Here is a 13,461-nt window from a genome sequence, read left to right as displayed (position 1 = left end):
CAAAACTTATAAGTACTTGTGGCCTTAGGAAGAGACGTGCCATAGCCCACCACCATAGAGCATTTTTACCATCGAGATGCATTGATGTCAATAACCTCAAGAGCACAGATAACAATAAAGCGGTATGAAACAATCAGGAAGTGATATGTTTTGAGTGTTAATAAACAATTTTGTTTTTAATATTAAAAAAACAGAGTTCCCGTGGTGGTGCAGGGTTTAACGAATCCGACTAGGAAACATGAGGTTGTGGGTTCAATCCCTGGCCTTGCTCAGTGAGTTAAGGATCCGGCGTTGCCGTGAGCTGTGGTGTAGGTTGCAGATGCAGCTCGGATCCCGAGTTGCTGTGGCTCTGGTGTAGGCTGGCAGCTACAGCTCTGATTGGACCCCTAGCCTGGGAACCTCCATATGCCACAGAGAGCGGCCATAGAAAAGGCAAAAAGACAAAAAAAAATTATATATATATATATATATATACATATATATATATAAACCTTCTAAGTGCTTACATATTTGGGAATTAAAGGAAATCTCATCCTAAAAATGAGGGAGATCTTGTATTTCGTACCAGATAATTTTAAAAAGCTCGCTTGATAAAACTATCCGTTCAGAGTTCTGATTTTTTCCCCCTTTCAGTATATCTTTAAAAAAAAATATATAGTTGACTTACAACATTGTGCTAATTTCTGCTGTACAGCAAAGTGACTAGTCATACACATATTCTTTTTCTCATATCATCCCCCATCATGATCTATCTCAAGAGACTGGACACAGTTCTCTATGCTATAAAGTAGGACCTCATTGCTCATCCATTCGAAATGTAATAGTTTGCCTCTAATAACCCCAAATTCCCAGTCCATCCCACTCGCTTCCTCACCCCCTTGGCAACCACAAGTCTGTTCTCCATGTCTGTGAGTCTGCTTCTGTTGTGTACATAGGTGCATTTGTGCCATATTTTAGATCCCACACGTAAGTAATGTCATATGGTGTTTGTCTTTCTCTTTCTGACTGACTTCACTTAATATGAGAATCTCTAGTGCAAATGGCATTATTTTGTTCTTTTTTATGGCTGAGTAGTATTCCACTCTGCATATGTACCACATCTTCTTGATCCAGTCATCTGTTGATGGACATTTAGGTTGTTTCCAAGTTTTGGCTATTGTGAATAGTGCTGCAATGAAATGGAGTGCATATATTTTTCAGATTGTAGTTTTGTCCAGATATATGCCTAGGAGAGGAATCCTGAATTATGTGGTTCTGATTTTAAGCAGAAGACTTCTAGGGTGAACTTGCATTTCTCTTCCTGTGTCTTTGAGATATAAATGTTCTGTTTGATCTTCTTAGGGTGTTCTGTGCATGTGTGCATGTGTGTCTGCGTGTATGTGTGTGTGTGTGTGTGTGCGTGCTTTCATGTTTTGAAAACTTGATTTCTGCCACACTACTTTTGAGAGTAAATTCTCTGGATCTTAGGTGACATCCTCCTCACTCTCTTATGGGGAAGGGTCTTGCGTCTTATTGGCTTGAATCACTATTGATATATATTTCATTAATGGTCAAATGATGGATCTTTTAATTTGGAGAAACTTCTAAACAGTGACTTTTTAGAGCTCCCTCCTTATAAGCAGCTGTTTTATGGGTGCCTATAAAACAAAAATCAAATTAAATGTGGACAAAAGAAATACACATAATGGTTAATCTACGAACTTCTTTTGTTTAAATCAAAGAAAAACAACAAGGGAGTTCCCATTGTGGTGCAGCAGAAACAAATGCTGCTAGTGTCCACAAAAACATGGGTTCGCTCCCTGGCCTAGCTCAGTGGGTTAAGGATCCAGCGTAGCCATGAGCTGTGGTGTAGGTCACAGATGTGGCTCAGATCACATAATGGGTTATTTATAGCACCAACTAAGAAGGACTTTTGGCTTTTCCTCCAACAAAATCAATAAATCAATAAAACCTAAATCTAATCAAGTCTCTGGATTTAACTGGTTTATAAGAAATATTTTCAGCAAAGCAATATGAACAGGTACACAGATGCAATCAGCCAAAGGATGAACATTCTTATTTCTGGAATACAATTACAAGGAGAAAAAAGAGAGGGGGGAACGTGTAAATGAGGCGGGCTGTCCAGGTTTGGGCAGACAGGAGGGTGAAGATGCAGCAAAGAGAGGGAGCACCTGAGAGAGAAACGCTAAGACGAAGGCTGGGTGGGGAGAAAAGGCCCCTCCAGGTCCCCAGGTTCCAGGACACCACAGGACACCTCTGTAGGGCTGGGTGGGCAGAGAGAGGGGCCTGCACCCTGGGTCCCAGCATCCTCATCCCTGAATCCTCAGTCCCCTCTGACTCTCTGAGGTTCAGGAAGACCGGCCAATTCTACAGACTGCCCAGTGCGTGTTCACCATTGCCACGTGACTCGGAGTGTCTGTGATCCCAGGCACAGCTCCTCTGAAGGGCAGGACTGGCAGCGGGGGAGGGGGGTGGGGGGGTCCCCAGACATAGTGTCCTCCCCTCCCCCATCCTCACTGGTGCCTCTGCTTAACCATCTGGTGTTCTGATGGTACATCCACGTGGATGCTACTGGGGACACATGCTGATGCCAGGACAGCAGCCCTGACAAATGCTCAGGAGAGGGACCACCCCTATGGATTGAAGTGCAGGGGAGGGGAGATGACAAAATACCTGGTCCTGCCTGAGCTCAGCAGTTATCGGCCCAGCTAAAAAAAGAAGCCGCTGGCAGAAAGTAAAAAAAGTTTATGATACAGGTGATTGGCAGTAGGGTGGCCTCTAGCCTAGAAAATGCTTTCTAGACACCTGGAAGAACTTTTTGCTCTGGCAGCTGGTCTTGGATTTCCAGAGGCGGGGCCAGGGGGGATGGTCAGGTTTTTTAAAAAGGCTCCCAGCCATCACCAGGGAGGTCTCATGGTCTTTGCTCAGGCTCCTCAGTCACACTTTGCTGCTGAAGCTGCTGCAGGACAGGAGGCACTTGGTGAGTGCTGAGTGTCTAAGGGCCGGGCTGGGGGCCTCGTCTGCATGCTCCTGGTTGCTGGGCCTTGGCATCTGGATGGACGTGGGGGAGCTAAGAGCCCCCTGGGATGCGGGGTGAGAGGAAAGTGGGGAGACAGTACCGGGGAACAGGAAAGAGCCTGGTGGAGGATTTGCTGCCCCCCCATATTCCCTCTGCCCAGCCCCCACACCCCCTTCCTTTGGTGCCCACCCCACCTGTTGTGCCAGCAGGAGGTTGTGCCCTGAGCTTTGTAGGGTGGAGGGCAAGGAACTGTGATGGCTCAGAGTCCCCAGGCTCCCTCCCTGGGAGCAGGGAGGACAACCAGTTCAGCCCCAGAGCAGGGTGAGGCATAAGCAGGTGAATGAATGCAGGTACCCTCAGCTGCACCTGCCACCAGGCAGTTATTTTAGGTGGTGATTCCTGAAGGCCAAGCTTAGGAAAAGGAAAGGGACACAGGGTGTCGGTTTCCACGCTGTCCCTGCCCATTTGGCAACCCTGATGCAGTGAGGCTTGATTCCAGGCTGTAGGATCAAGGCCCAGAGAAGGGACGGGTCAGAGGGAGCAGGTCGCCCCTGTGGCCCCTGCCGCCGCGGGTCTCACACACGCTCGCCATCCTCCTGGCCCCACAATCCTGCACTTCAGCCCCCACCATCACGCACACGCCTTCACCCTCCACGCGTCCCTCCACACCCACGCTCCACCCTGACTGTCCAGCTCCACACACTCTGCGCCCTTCTCACACACACACACACACACACCCCTCTGATGTTGTCACACACCAGTGGTGTTGCCCCCCACACGGCCAGCACACCCTCCCCGGTCTTCCCTCACACTCACCTTCCTCCTCACGAATCAGTGTCACAGTGTCACACACACCCACTCCTCTCTCTGCCCCCTCCTCTCATGCACACTCTCCCACCTGCACTCTGACCCGGTCCCCACTGAGGAAGCCCACCCACCTCAAGGTGTTTCTGCCGAGAGGCTGGCTGCCAGGCCTCTGCCCCAGGGCCCAGCCAGGCATGTTAGGGGGCTACCTAGAACCTACCCGCACCAGCGCCTTCTCCTTTTTTAGGCTCCAGCCCCGGGTCTAAAGTGCCTCACCACACTCTCTCCCGGGATATGGAGCCGGGAGCCCACCCTAGGGCATAGGGATGCCCACACCCTTCCAGTTGCTTCCTTCCAAGGATCCCACTCTCAGCCCTGGGCACAGGAGTGAGTCTCTTCCCAGGACTCGGAACTCAGGACCCCACTGGGTAGCTGCCCCACCCAAGCCAGAGGGCTCCCACATCTGGGGTTCTCCCCACTCACCACATGGACTCTGCTAGGTAGGGATGCTGCTCTGAATCAGGTTGGAGTTTTCTCTGTCCCCTTCTGCGCTACAGTTCAGGGTCTCGTGTTCCACCCACCACCTAGGTCTAAATCAGGGAGAGACCCAAGCCTTGTCCACTGGCCCATGACAGGCAGCCCCCCTTGGAACTCAGAGCTTGTCCTCCTGAAGCGATGAGTGTGGGAAGAAGGACATTTTTGTCAGCTTGGCTTGGCTTTATGAGGAGAGGGCTCGGCATCAGGTGGCAGGGTGAGTGTAGCCAATGGGATCCAGAAAGGAGGGGGACAGCCCACCAGGATTTGCAGGGGGAGTTTAACATGAAGATGTGTTAAACTGTGCGACAGAGTGGCTCTCAGACACAAGGACATGCTGGCGGCAGCTGAGGGTGGAGGGAGAGCCCCTAAGGAAGGACGAACTTGGAAGTTCTATCCATCTCTCCCCCTTCCCTCTGCACCTGGTCACTCACCTGTCAGCTCCACTATTTTCTCCCACTGTCCCAAGAATTCCCCAGGTCATTTTTTAAAATCATCTTTTAAGACCCTAGTGGTATTCATGCATTAATCAGCCAAAATTATTTTTTGTTAAATAGAAATCCCCTTTTAGGTACGTGATTAAGAGGTATCCCTTTGCCATGTGTTGATCAGCATGCCATTCACTGATACTTCTTGTCACTTCTGCTGCAGGTCAAGTTTCTAGAAGTACTTGGGTCTTTTTCTAGGATCTTTCCTAAAACTGGTCTCCTGCCTTTCCTGCTTGCTCACCAGTTTCCTTTACGGCTGAAAATGCAGCCTAAGTCCCAGCCAGGTGTCTTGGGGCAGTGAAGCCCTTCTAGAAAAAACACTTGGTGGCTTAAAATAACCAGAATTTATTCCTGTGAAGTTGCACAGGATAGAAGTCTGAAAGCAAGGTGTTGGCAGCACTCTGTCCCTTGCAGGCTCCGTGGGAAAAGCCTTCCTTGCCTTGTCCCAGCTTCTGCTGGATGGCAGCCATTCTTGGGGTCATGTGGCTCCATCGCCTGCCTCAGTTCTCACTTGGGATTGGTTTTGTCTTTGTCTTCCTGTGGCTTCCTCTTCCTTCTGTGTCTGAACTTTTCTTCCTTATAAGGGCATCATTCAATGCATGAGAGCCCGCCCTGATCCAGCATGACATGCTCTTTAGTTAGATTACCTCTGAAAACACCCTATTTCCCAATCAGGTCATAGAACATTTGTGCCCTGGAAATACAGGAGTTTTAATAAACATTCATGAGGTTCTTAATGGAAACAAAAGGTACAGTGTATTTATAATTGCATCCACTGCATCACTGAGTTTATTTATTTTAAAGTATAGTCGATGTACAATGTTGTACTGATTTCTGCTGTACAGCAAAGTGACCCAGTTATACATATACATACATTCTTTTTCTTGTATTATCTTCCATCATAGTCTATCCAAGAGGTTGGTGTAGTTCCCTGGGCTGTACAGGACGACCTCATTGCTTATCCATTCTAAATGTGAGAGCTTGCATCTAATAACCCCAAACTCCCCGTCCATCCCATTCCCTCCCCCTTCCCCCTTGGCAACCACAAATCTGTTCTCCATGTCTGTGAGTCTGTTTCTGTTTTGTAGATAGGTTCATTTGTGCCATATTTTAGTCTCCACGTATAAGCGATATCGTATGGAATTTGTCTTTCTCTTTCTGACATACTTCAGTTCGTATGAGACTCTCTAGCTGCATCCATGATGGTGCAGATGACATTATTTTGTTCTTTTTCATGGCTCAGTAGTCTTGCATTGAGTATATATACCATATCTTCATACATCTGTTGATGGACATTTAGGTTGTTTCGATGTCTTGCCTATTCTGAACAGTGCTGCTATGAACATGTGGGCTCATGTCTCTTTTTGAATTGTGGTTTTGTCCGAATACATGCCTAGGAGTAGCATTGGTGGATAATATGGTAATTATATTTTTAATTATCTGAGGAAACTCCATACTGTTTTCCATAGTGGTTGTACCCATTTACATTCCCATCAATAGTGTAGGAGGGTTCCCTTTTCTCCACATCCTCTCTAGCATTTGTTATTTGTAGACTTACTAATGATAGTCATTCTGGCCAGTGTGAAGTGGTACCCCATTATAGTTTTGATCTGCATTTCTCTAATAATTAGTGATGGTGAGCAATTTTTCATGTGCCTGCTGGCCATCCGTATGTCTTCTTTGGAGAAATGTCTATCTAGGTCTTCTGCCAATTTTTCAATTGGGTGGTTTGTCTTTTTGTTGTTGAGTTGTAGGAGTTGTTTGTATATTTTGGAGATTAAGCCCTCTTCAGTTATATCATTTGCAGCTATTTTCTTCTATACTGTAGGTTACCTTTCTTTCTTGCGTTTTTTTTTTTTTTTTTTTTTTTTCAAATGGTTTCCTTAGTTGTGCAAAAGCCTTTAAGTTTAATTAGGTCCCTTTGGTTTATTTTTCTTTTAATTTCTATTGCCCTGAGAGACTGACCTAAGAAAACATTTGTATGTCAGACAATGTTTTTTGCCTATGTTCTTTTCTAGGAGTTTTATGGTGTCACCTCTTATGTTTAAGTTTTTAAGTCATTTTGAGTTTATTTTTAATGCATGGTGTGAGAGTGTGTTCTGGTTTCATTGATTTACACGCAGCTGTCCTGGTTTTCCAGTACCACCTACTGAAGAGGCTGTCTTTTTCCCATTTTATATTCTTGCCTTCTTTGTGGAAGATTAACTGACTCTAGGTGTCTGAGTTTATTTCTGGGTTCTCTATTCTGTTTTATTGGTCTGTATGTCCTTTTTTGTACCAGTACCACACTGTCTTGATTCCTGTAGCTTTGTAATATTATCTGAAGCATGGGAAGAGTTATGCCCCCTGCCTCCCCCCACCCTCAGGATTGCTTTGGTAATTTCAGGCCTTTTATGATTTCCTATAAGTTTTTGTATTACTTGTTCTAGTTCTGTGAAAAATGTCATGTGCAATTTGATGGGATCATATTAAATCCGTAGGTTGCTTTTGTGTAGTATGACCATTTCTCTTTTTTTTAGGGCCCCACCCACAACATATGGAAGTTTCCAGGCTAGGGGTCAAATTGGAGCTGCAGCTGCTGGCCTACACCACAGCCAAAGAAAGTCGAATCCGAGCTAAGTCAGCAACCTACATCACAGCTCACAGCAATGCCGGATCCTTAATCCACTGAGCAAGGCCAGGGATTAAACCCATGTCCTCCTGCATACTAGTCGGGTTTGTTACAAGTGAGTCACAGTGGGAATGTCTGACCATTTTAATAGTATTAATTTTTCCAATCCAAGAGCATGGGATATCTCTCCATTTCTTTGTATCCTGTTTAATTTCTTTTATTACTATTTTCGAGTTCTCAGTGTCTTTCACTTCTTGATTGGGTTTATGCCTAGGTATTTATATTTCTGGTGCAATTTTGAAAAGTATTTGGGTTTTTTTTACATTTCTTTTCTGATACTTCTTTGTTAGTATACACAAATGCAACCTATCTCTGAATGTTAGTCTCGTATCCTGCTACTTTGCTGAAATCATTGCTCAGATCTGGTAGATTCTGTCTGGAGTCCTTAAGGTTTTCTATATATAGTATTATGACATTTGCATTTAATGAGGATTTTACCTCTTCTCTCCCAATTTGGATACATGTTCTTTCTTTCTCTTCTCTGATTTCTGTGGCCAGAACTACCAATACTATATCAAATAAAAGTGGAAAGAGTGCACCTTTGTCTTGTTCCAAATTTTAGTGGCATTCAGATTTTTTCCCATGGAGTAGTATATTGGCTGTGGGTTTGTCCTAAACTGCTTTTATTATATTGAGATATGGCCCCTCTATACCCACTTTGGTAAGAGTTTTTATCATGAATGCATGCTGAATTTTGCCAAAAGCTTTTTCTGCATCTATTGAGCTGATCATGTGGTTTTATTACTTTTCTTTGTTCATGTGGTGTATTACACTGATTGATTTTGGTATGCCAATCCATGCTTGCGAACTTGGGATGAATGCCACTTAGTCATGGGGTATGATCTTTATGTGTTGGATTCAGTATGAGAAAATTTTGTTAAGAATTTTTGCATTTATATTCCTCCCATGGCAATGCAAGATTCTTAACCCACTGAGTGAGGCCAGGGATCAACCTTGCGTCCTCATGAATATTAGTGAGATTTGTTTCTGCTGAACCAAGAGGGACCTCCAAACTTATGACTCTCTATAAAGGCCTTGTACGTTCAGAGGAACACAATTCCGGACCTAAGAGCATAAAAGTGAGTGTGAACACATAAAATATGTCCCGTTAAAACATGTAAGTACATTCCTAACTCATTTGCCTTTGAACGACATCACAAAAAACAACCTCCAGGCACTCCAGTTCCACCTCACATGGAGGAAAGTCCGACGGAAAGAGCGTCAGAGTGAAACTGGCCGTTTTAATTTACTCAATGTACTTGACTGAACTTTTTTTCTCTTTAACTTACATTACCTTTGCAAATTCTTCAAAATGACCACATTAATACATTGTGAGCCAGGACCTTGTCAGAGCCCATCTACAGTCATGGAAAGTGAGTGGTGCTTTAGCTTCGTGGGAAACCCACCGCTGAGTAGAAAATAATGCAGCAGCCAGGCTGTCCTCAAAGCTCAGTCTCTGCCACCACGGGTTGGTCCAGAGAAGAAACACCAGATGATGGAACAGCTGTTAGAACATTGGGAAAGTTGTGGAGCTAAATCACGCTCTCATCAGAGAATAAAACGTTTTTTCATCAAAGGATTGGGGGAATCCTGGGCACAGCCACACCCACCCCAGCCTTTTGACATCTTAGACCCTGCCTGTCCCCGCCCCCCAGGTAATAGATACATGGCTTGTCCCCCCTCCCCAGCCCCTTCTGCCCCAAGAGCCCAGTAACCCCCAGCCCCTCTGTGCAGAGTGGGGCTCAAGACACAGAAGCACATCATTTCTGTGTAGAGATGGATCCGTGCACAGGGCTTGGGTGAGAGCCGGGCTCAGGTCTCCTAAGCCCTTCCCAGAACACGCGCTGCCCAGGAGCCGGAGGCCAGCCTGCTTCTCACCTGCTGTGGTACCTGATCTCCTATCACATCTCCTGATGATGAAGACGAGGATGCCGACGATGACGACGATGCAGAAGAGGACGCCAAAGACGATGCTGATGACGATGACGATGGTAGTGACAGTTAGGCCTGAGCGGGGAATGATCCGTGCTGGTAACTGCTGGTTATCTGAGGGCTCCAGCGGTGGTTCTAAAACAAAGAGAAAAGCAAAATCCTTGTCAAACCTGAGAAGACACCGTCCTCAGCACCTACTGTCCCCACACAGCGCATGTCCCCCCACAGGTACTGACTCATTCTGTGCAGACACTGAGTAGAAGGATGAGCAGGGCTTGTGCCCTGTGCTCACGGAGCTCATATGTCCACGGAGGGGACAGCAGACGTCCGTCTGATTATCACGCTCTCGTGGACATGTTCACTGTGGGGAGACATTTGAGGAGGACAGAACTGGGGGTGCTCAATTGTGTCTGAAGAGGGGTGAGGGCTTCATTCAGTGACATGTGAGCTGGTTAAAGGATCAGAGCAAGAGGAAGGAGACAAGGCGGGGAAGCATAAGGACACATGTAGATTTGGGGACCATCTGACAGTGCAAGGGACAGGATCACTGCTTAATGGGGAAGGAGGCTCCTGAAGGAAGATTCTGGAAAATCCTATCCTACTCCCATCACTGAACCTCCAGACAGAAATCAGAAATCAGTCACTCTATCCATCCATCCACCCATCCATCCATCCATCATATTTTCATATTTTCAGCTAAACCCACATAGGTGCTCAACCCACACAAGGGCAGGCACTGGACCTTGGAAGAGACCTACCACCTCACACCTGCTCCGTTACCTGTGGGCTCCTGCTCCGGAACATTCTCCAAGTGTCCTAGGAATTCCCTCAGCCAGTGACCACAGTCTCCCACTGTGAGCTTCCTGAAATGCTCTGCCAGGTCCTGGTCCTTCTGAAAATGCTCCTTGATCCCTGTGGCTCCAGGATTCACGAGTGTCCAGTTCATGTCCATGGCGTCAAGGAGGAGGGCCGTCTGCCCATCGAGGCTGAAGTCCCAGGAGGCAGCGGTGACTCGCTCTGCTTCAAGCTGACAGCACAGCTTGGCCTGCAGCTGGGGAGGACCTGCGACCCCACACACAGAGTCATCCCGACCCCAGGGTCCCTCCTCCCCCAGGGCTCATGTGTCTGCAGTCTAGGGGCCTGTGTCCTGCCCAGCAGGTCCCCGGGACTCTGAGGTGGGACCAGTGTCCCATTCTTCCCCATCACACCCCTTCCCCACATGGGCTCTGTGCTCCCCTCCCTTGCTCACTGTCCCCAGTCCCCCACCCCCTCCCCATACTCACCCGTGGTCTTCTCTGTCCCCAGGTTGACCACATGCAGGACCATCCTGAGATCTCGGCCCACTCCTCCCAGGGTTCCAGTCAAGTCGCTCCATGCTTTGGTGCCATTTACCTCCTCCCCCAGGGGGCCCGAAGCTGTGACCTGGTTGCTGTCACTGTCATACTGGAGGAGAGGCTTTGTGTCCATTGAGCCCTTGACTTCACACCAGGGCTGTCCGGATGTGACAGTGAAGTTGAGGCAGAGCAAGTGAGCATCTGTGAGACAAAAGCACAGGTGTGTCCCCGGAGACCCCCCTGAAGGGCCTGGCTGCAGAGGTGGGGTCTCCATGTGGGGTCTCCCTGTGGCTGCTGTGGCCTTTGTCCTGCCTCCCCTTTAACGGTCTCAGGTTTAGGGAGAGGCTGGGAGGCCACTATGATCCCAACACATATACAAAATGTTACCAGGAAGCTTCACCTGACAAATGTTTTTAGTCCGTGTAACAACTGAGGTTCCAAAAGTATAACATAATTATCCTCCAGGGACTTAAAATTTGTATGAAGAGACAAAAGTTTCAAAAAGGGAAAAAAGACACCATGGCACATATGCTACATTCATAATGGGTCCAGGTACTCAGGAAAGGCTTCTGGGGATAGAAGGTGGCACTTGTCAGGACAGGGAGAGCTGTCGCATGAACATAGGACCAGGGACAGTGCTTTAGGCTGGGTCCCTGAATACTGGCTGTAAGTGACATCACTGTCCTCCTAAGAAGAGGTGGACAGGCAACCACCTGCCAGGAACCCCCCCACCCGCCTGCCAGGTCTCCAGATCCCAGGACACTCACAGCGCAGAGTCTCCCCGGGTTTTAGCAGCAGCAGCAGTGTCAGCAAAAGTAGACCTGTAGTGTGAGTCAGTGACATTCCCCGCAGCAGTCTCAGGAGACTAGCCAGAAAAAAGGAGCCTGGGCTGTGTCTACACTTCCACCACGGAGTACCTTCCAAAGTCTTTTGTCCAAGCCTGAGGAAGCCCTATTATTGTACAACAATGTAAAAAAACAATTAGACCAGGGACGTTTTGCAAGTTTGCAAGTTTGCAAAATGTAATTCCTCATTAAAAAAAAAAAGACCTTAAAAACAAAATTCACTTAACTTTCCTCCACCCCTCCCCCACCCCACCCCCCTTTGCAGAGTGAGCTACACTGTGGAGGTTCTGTGAGCTCCCCCTCCCTGATTTCCGCCCCCCAGCCCGCACCGCCCCGCAACTTCCTCTTCCAAACCTTCCCGCTGACGTCCTCTCCTGCTGCTCCTCCCACCGCTTCCTTGGCCTCCTCCAGTGGCCAGGGCTCCCATCTCCTGGTCTGTGTGCCCAGATTTTCTCCCACCTCCAGTCTCCCACTCCTAACCTCTCCAACTTTCTCTCTAATAATTAAGATTCACTCTCACCAAGCACAGCCCAGTGTTAATCCGACTCATTGCAGACACAGCGAACCTGGCCTGCCCTCAAAGGTGAGTGTACAGTAGGTCCAACCAGCCTGTTGGAGCCAAGACTGAACAAAAGCCGAGGTTCTGGTTATTACCAGCGTCAGTTCGCCTGAACTTTGCAAACTCCTCCCGTAGGAGAAAATGGCCCCATGAAAAGGTAGAACGGAGAGACCCCGGCCATGAGGACTAAGCCAAGTCCAGCCAACTGCCCCCACCACCCCTCCTCCACACACCTGCTTCTGTAAACTTGTTTCTGCATCTACTACCTTGCCTGACCTCACTCCGGTCCCACCAGCCAAGCACGGACCGGCAAGGGGTAGCCCATAAAAGCCTTGTGAAACCCCTCTTCGGGGCTCAGGCTCCGGAGAGCGATCTCCACTGAGCCCGGCTGTGTCATAAACCTGAGTTCTCCAACTCTCCATGCTCACACCAGGTAAAAGCTGAGACACTGCGGCCACAGAGCTGTTGGAGTTGATACGCTACACCCACAGGGCTGTCGCCAGAGCTGATACGCACACTCCAAGCCCCTGGGAGAAGCTCGGCCAAAGCCAAGCTGCATAAATTTCAACCTGCTGCCCCTACCACCTCCTCCCCAGAGGTACCCCCAACCTTCGCACTCTCCCCACCCCCACCTTCTGCCCCTCACCCCCGCCATCCGCCGCTCAGGTGGGCCAAAAACCCCAGTCTCGCAGCCGGCGACTTTGGGACGGCGGGATAAGAGCAGGACCCCCCCCGGAGGCGATCTGCCCTGAGGTCTAACACACACCGATGCCCTCTCCTTCCCTGCTCACCCGTCTCTGGGCTCTGAGGCCTGCGGTCGGTGGGGCGCGGTCCTCCGCCCGGGAGGCCTGGGGCCCGCCTAGAGCCTCCCGGAGGCTAAGAGCATCCCCGTCGGGGTGTGTCCGCCCAGTGCTGCCCTCACGGGTTAGGAGATCGTAGGTGTTTGGATCCACGAGAAAAGTTCCGAGAACTCCCTCCTCGGGGTTTCCGTTTCCACCCCTTAATCGTCTCTCGATTTCTGGCGTCCCCGGCTGCGGCTGCAAAGCGGCCCCTTGGCCGAGGTCTCTGCGCTCAGAGACCACGCTCAGGGAGGGATCCGGTGTCGGCGTCTCTGAGTTCGAAGTGCTCATGGTGCGAGCGCGCCGGTTCCTTCCTCCTTCCCACTTGGGCAGGACTTTGGGCGGGGACTGGACAGACGAGCTATTTCTGGAGGATTCCTCTCTCGCCGGACAATTAGAACTTGTCCCCAGGGCACAGCTCGCCTTCCGACCTCCC

At 48.8% G+C, this 13,461-nt stretch overlaps 1 protein-coding gene across 2 annotated transcripts in view; it reads right to left on the bottom strand.

Annotated features, from left to right (window-relative positions):
• The window catches only part of LOC146405940 (uncharacterized), a 29,030-nt gene extending 15,569 nt beyond the window's left edge, over positions 1-13,461 (bottom strand). The window contains exons 1-6 of one of the 2 annotated variants that reach the window (XM_085015738.1): positions 12,978-13,461; positions 11,550-11,733; positions 10,732-10,983; positions 10,229-10,510; positions 9,395-9,583; positions 5,605-9,020 (exon numbers count right to left, since the gene is read on the bottom strand). In XM_085015738.1, coding sequence (XP_084871864.1) covers positions 8,959-9,020; positions 9,395-9,583; positions 10,229-10,510; positions 10,732-10,983; positions 11,550-11,733; positions 12,978-13,316 — 1,308 coding nt within the window. In that variant the 5' untranslated portion in view covers positions 13,317-13,461 and the 3' untranslated portion in view covers positions 5,605-8,958. Of the gene's footprint in view, positions 1-5,604; positions 9,021-9,394; positions 9,584-10,228; positions 10,511-10,731; positions 10,984-11,549; positions 11,734-12,977 lie in introns of those variants that run through there. The other variant, XM_085015741.1, reaches the window with a different exon arrangement.

The sequence above is a fragment of the Sus scrofa genome, chromosome 1 (genome assembly GCF_054392235.1).
Source record: "Sus scrofa isolate SSC_HxYL_T2T_F1_AM1 chromosome 1, Sscrofa_HxYL_maternal_Yorkshire_Landrace_v2.0, whole genome shotgun sequence".
In the NCBI taxonomy this organism is placed as follows: domain Eukaryota; kingdom Metazoa; phylum Chordata; class Mammalia; order Artiodactyla; family Suidae; genus Sus; species Sus scrofa.
Note: the sequence above shows the minus strand (reverse complement) of the source record. Positions and strands in the feature narration are given on the sequence as shown.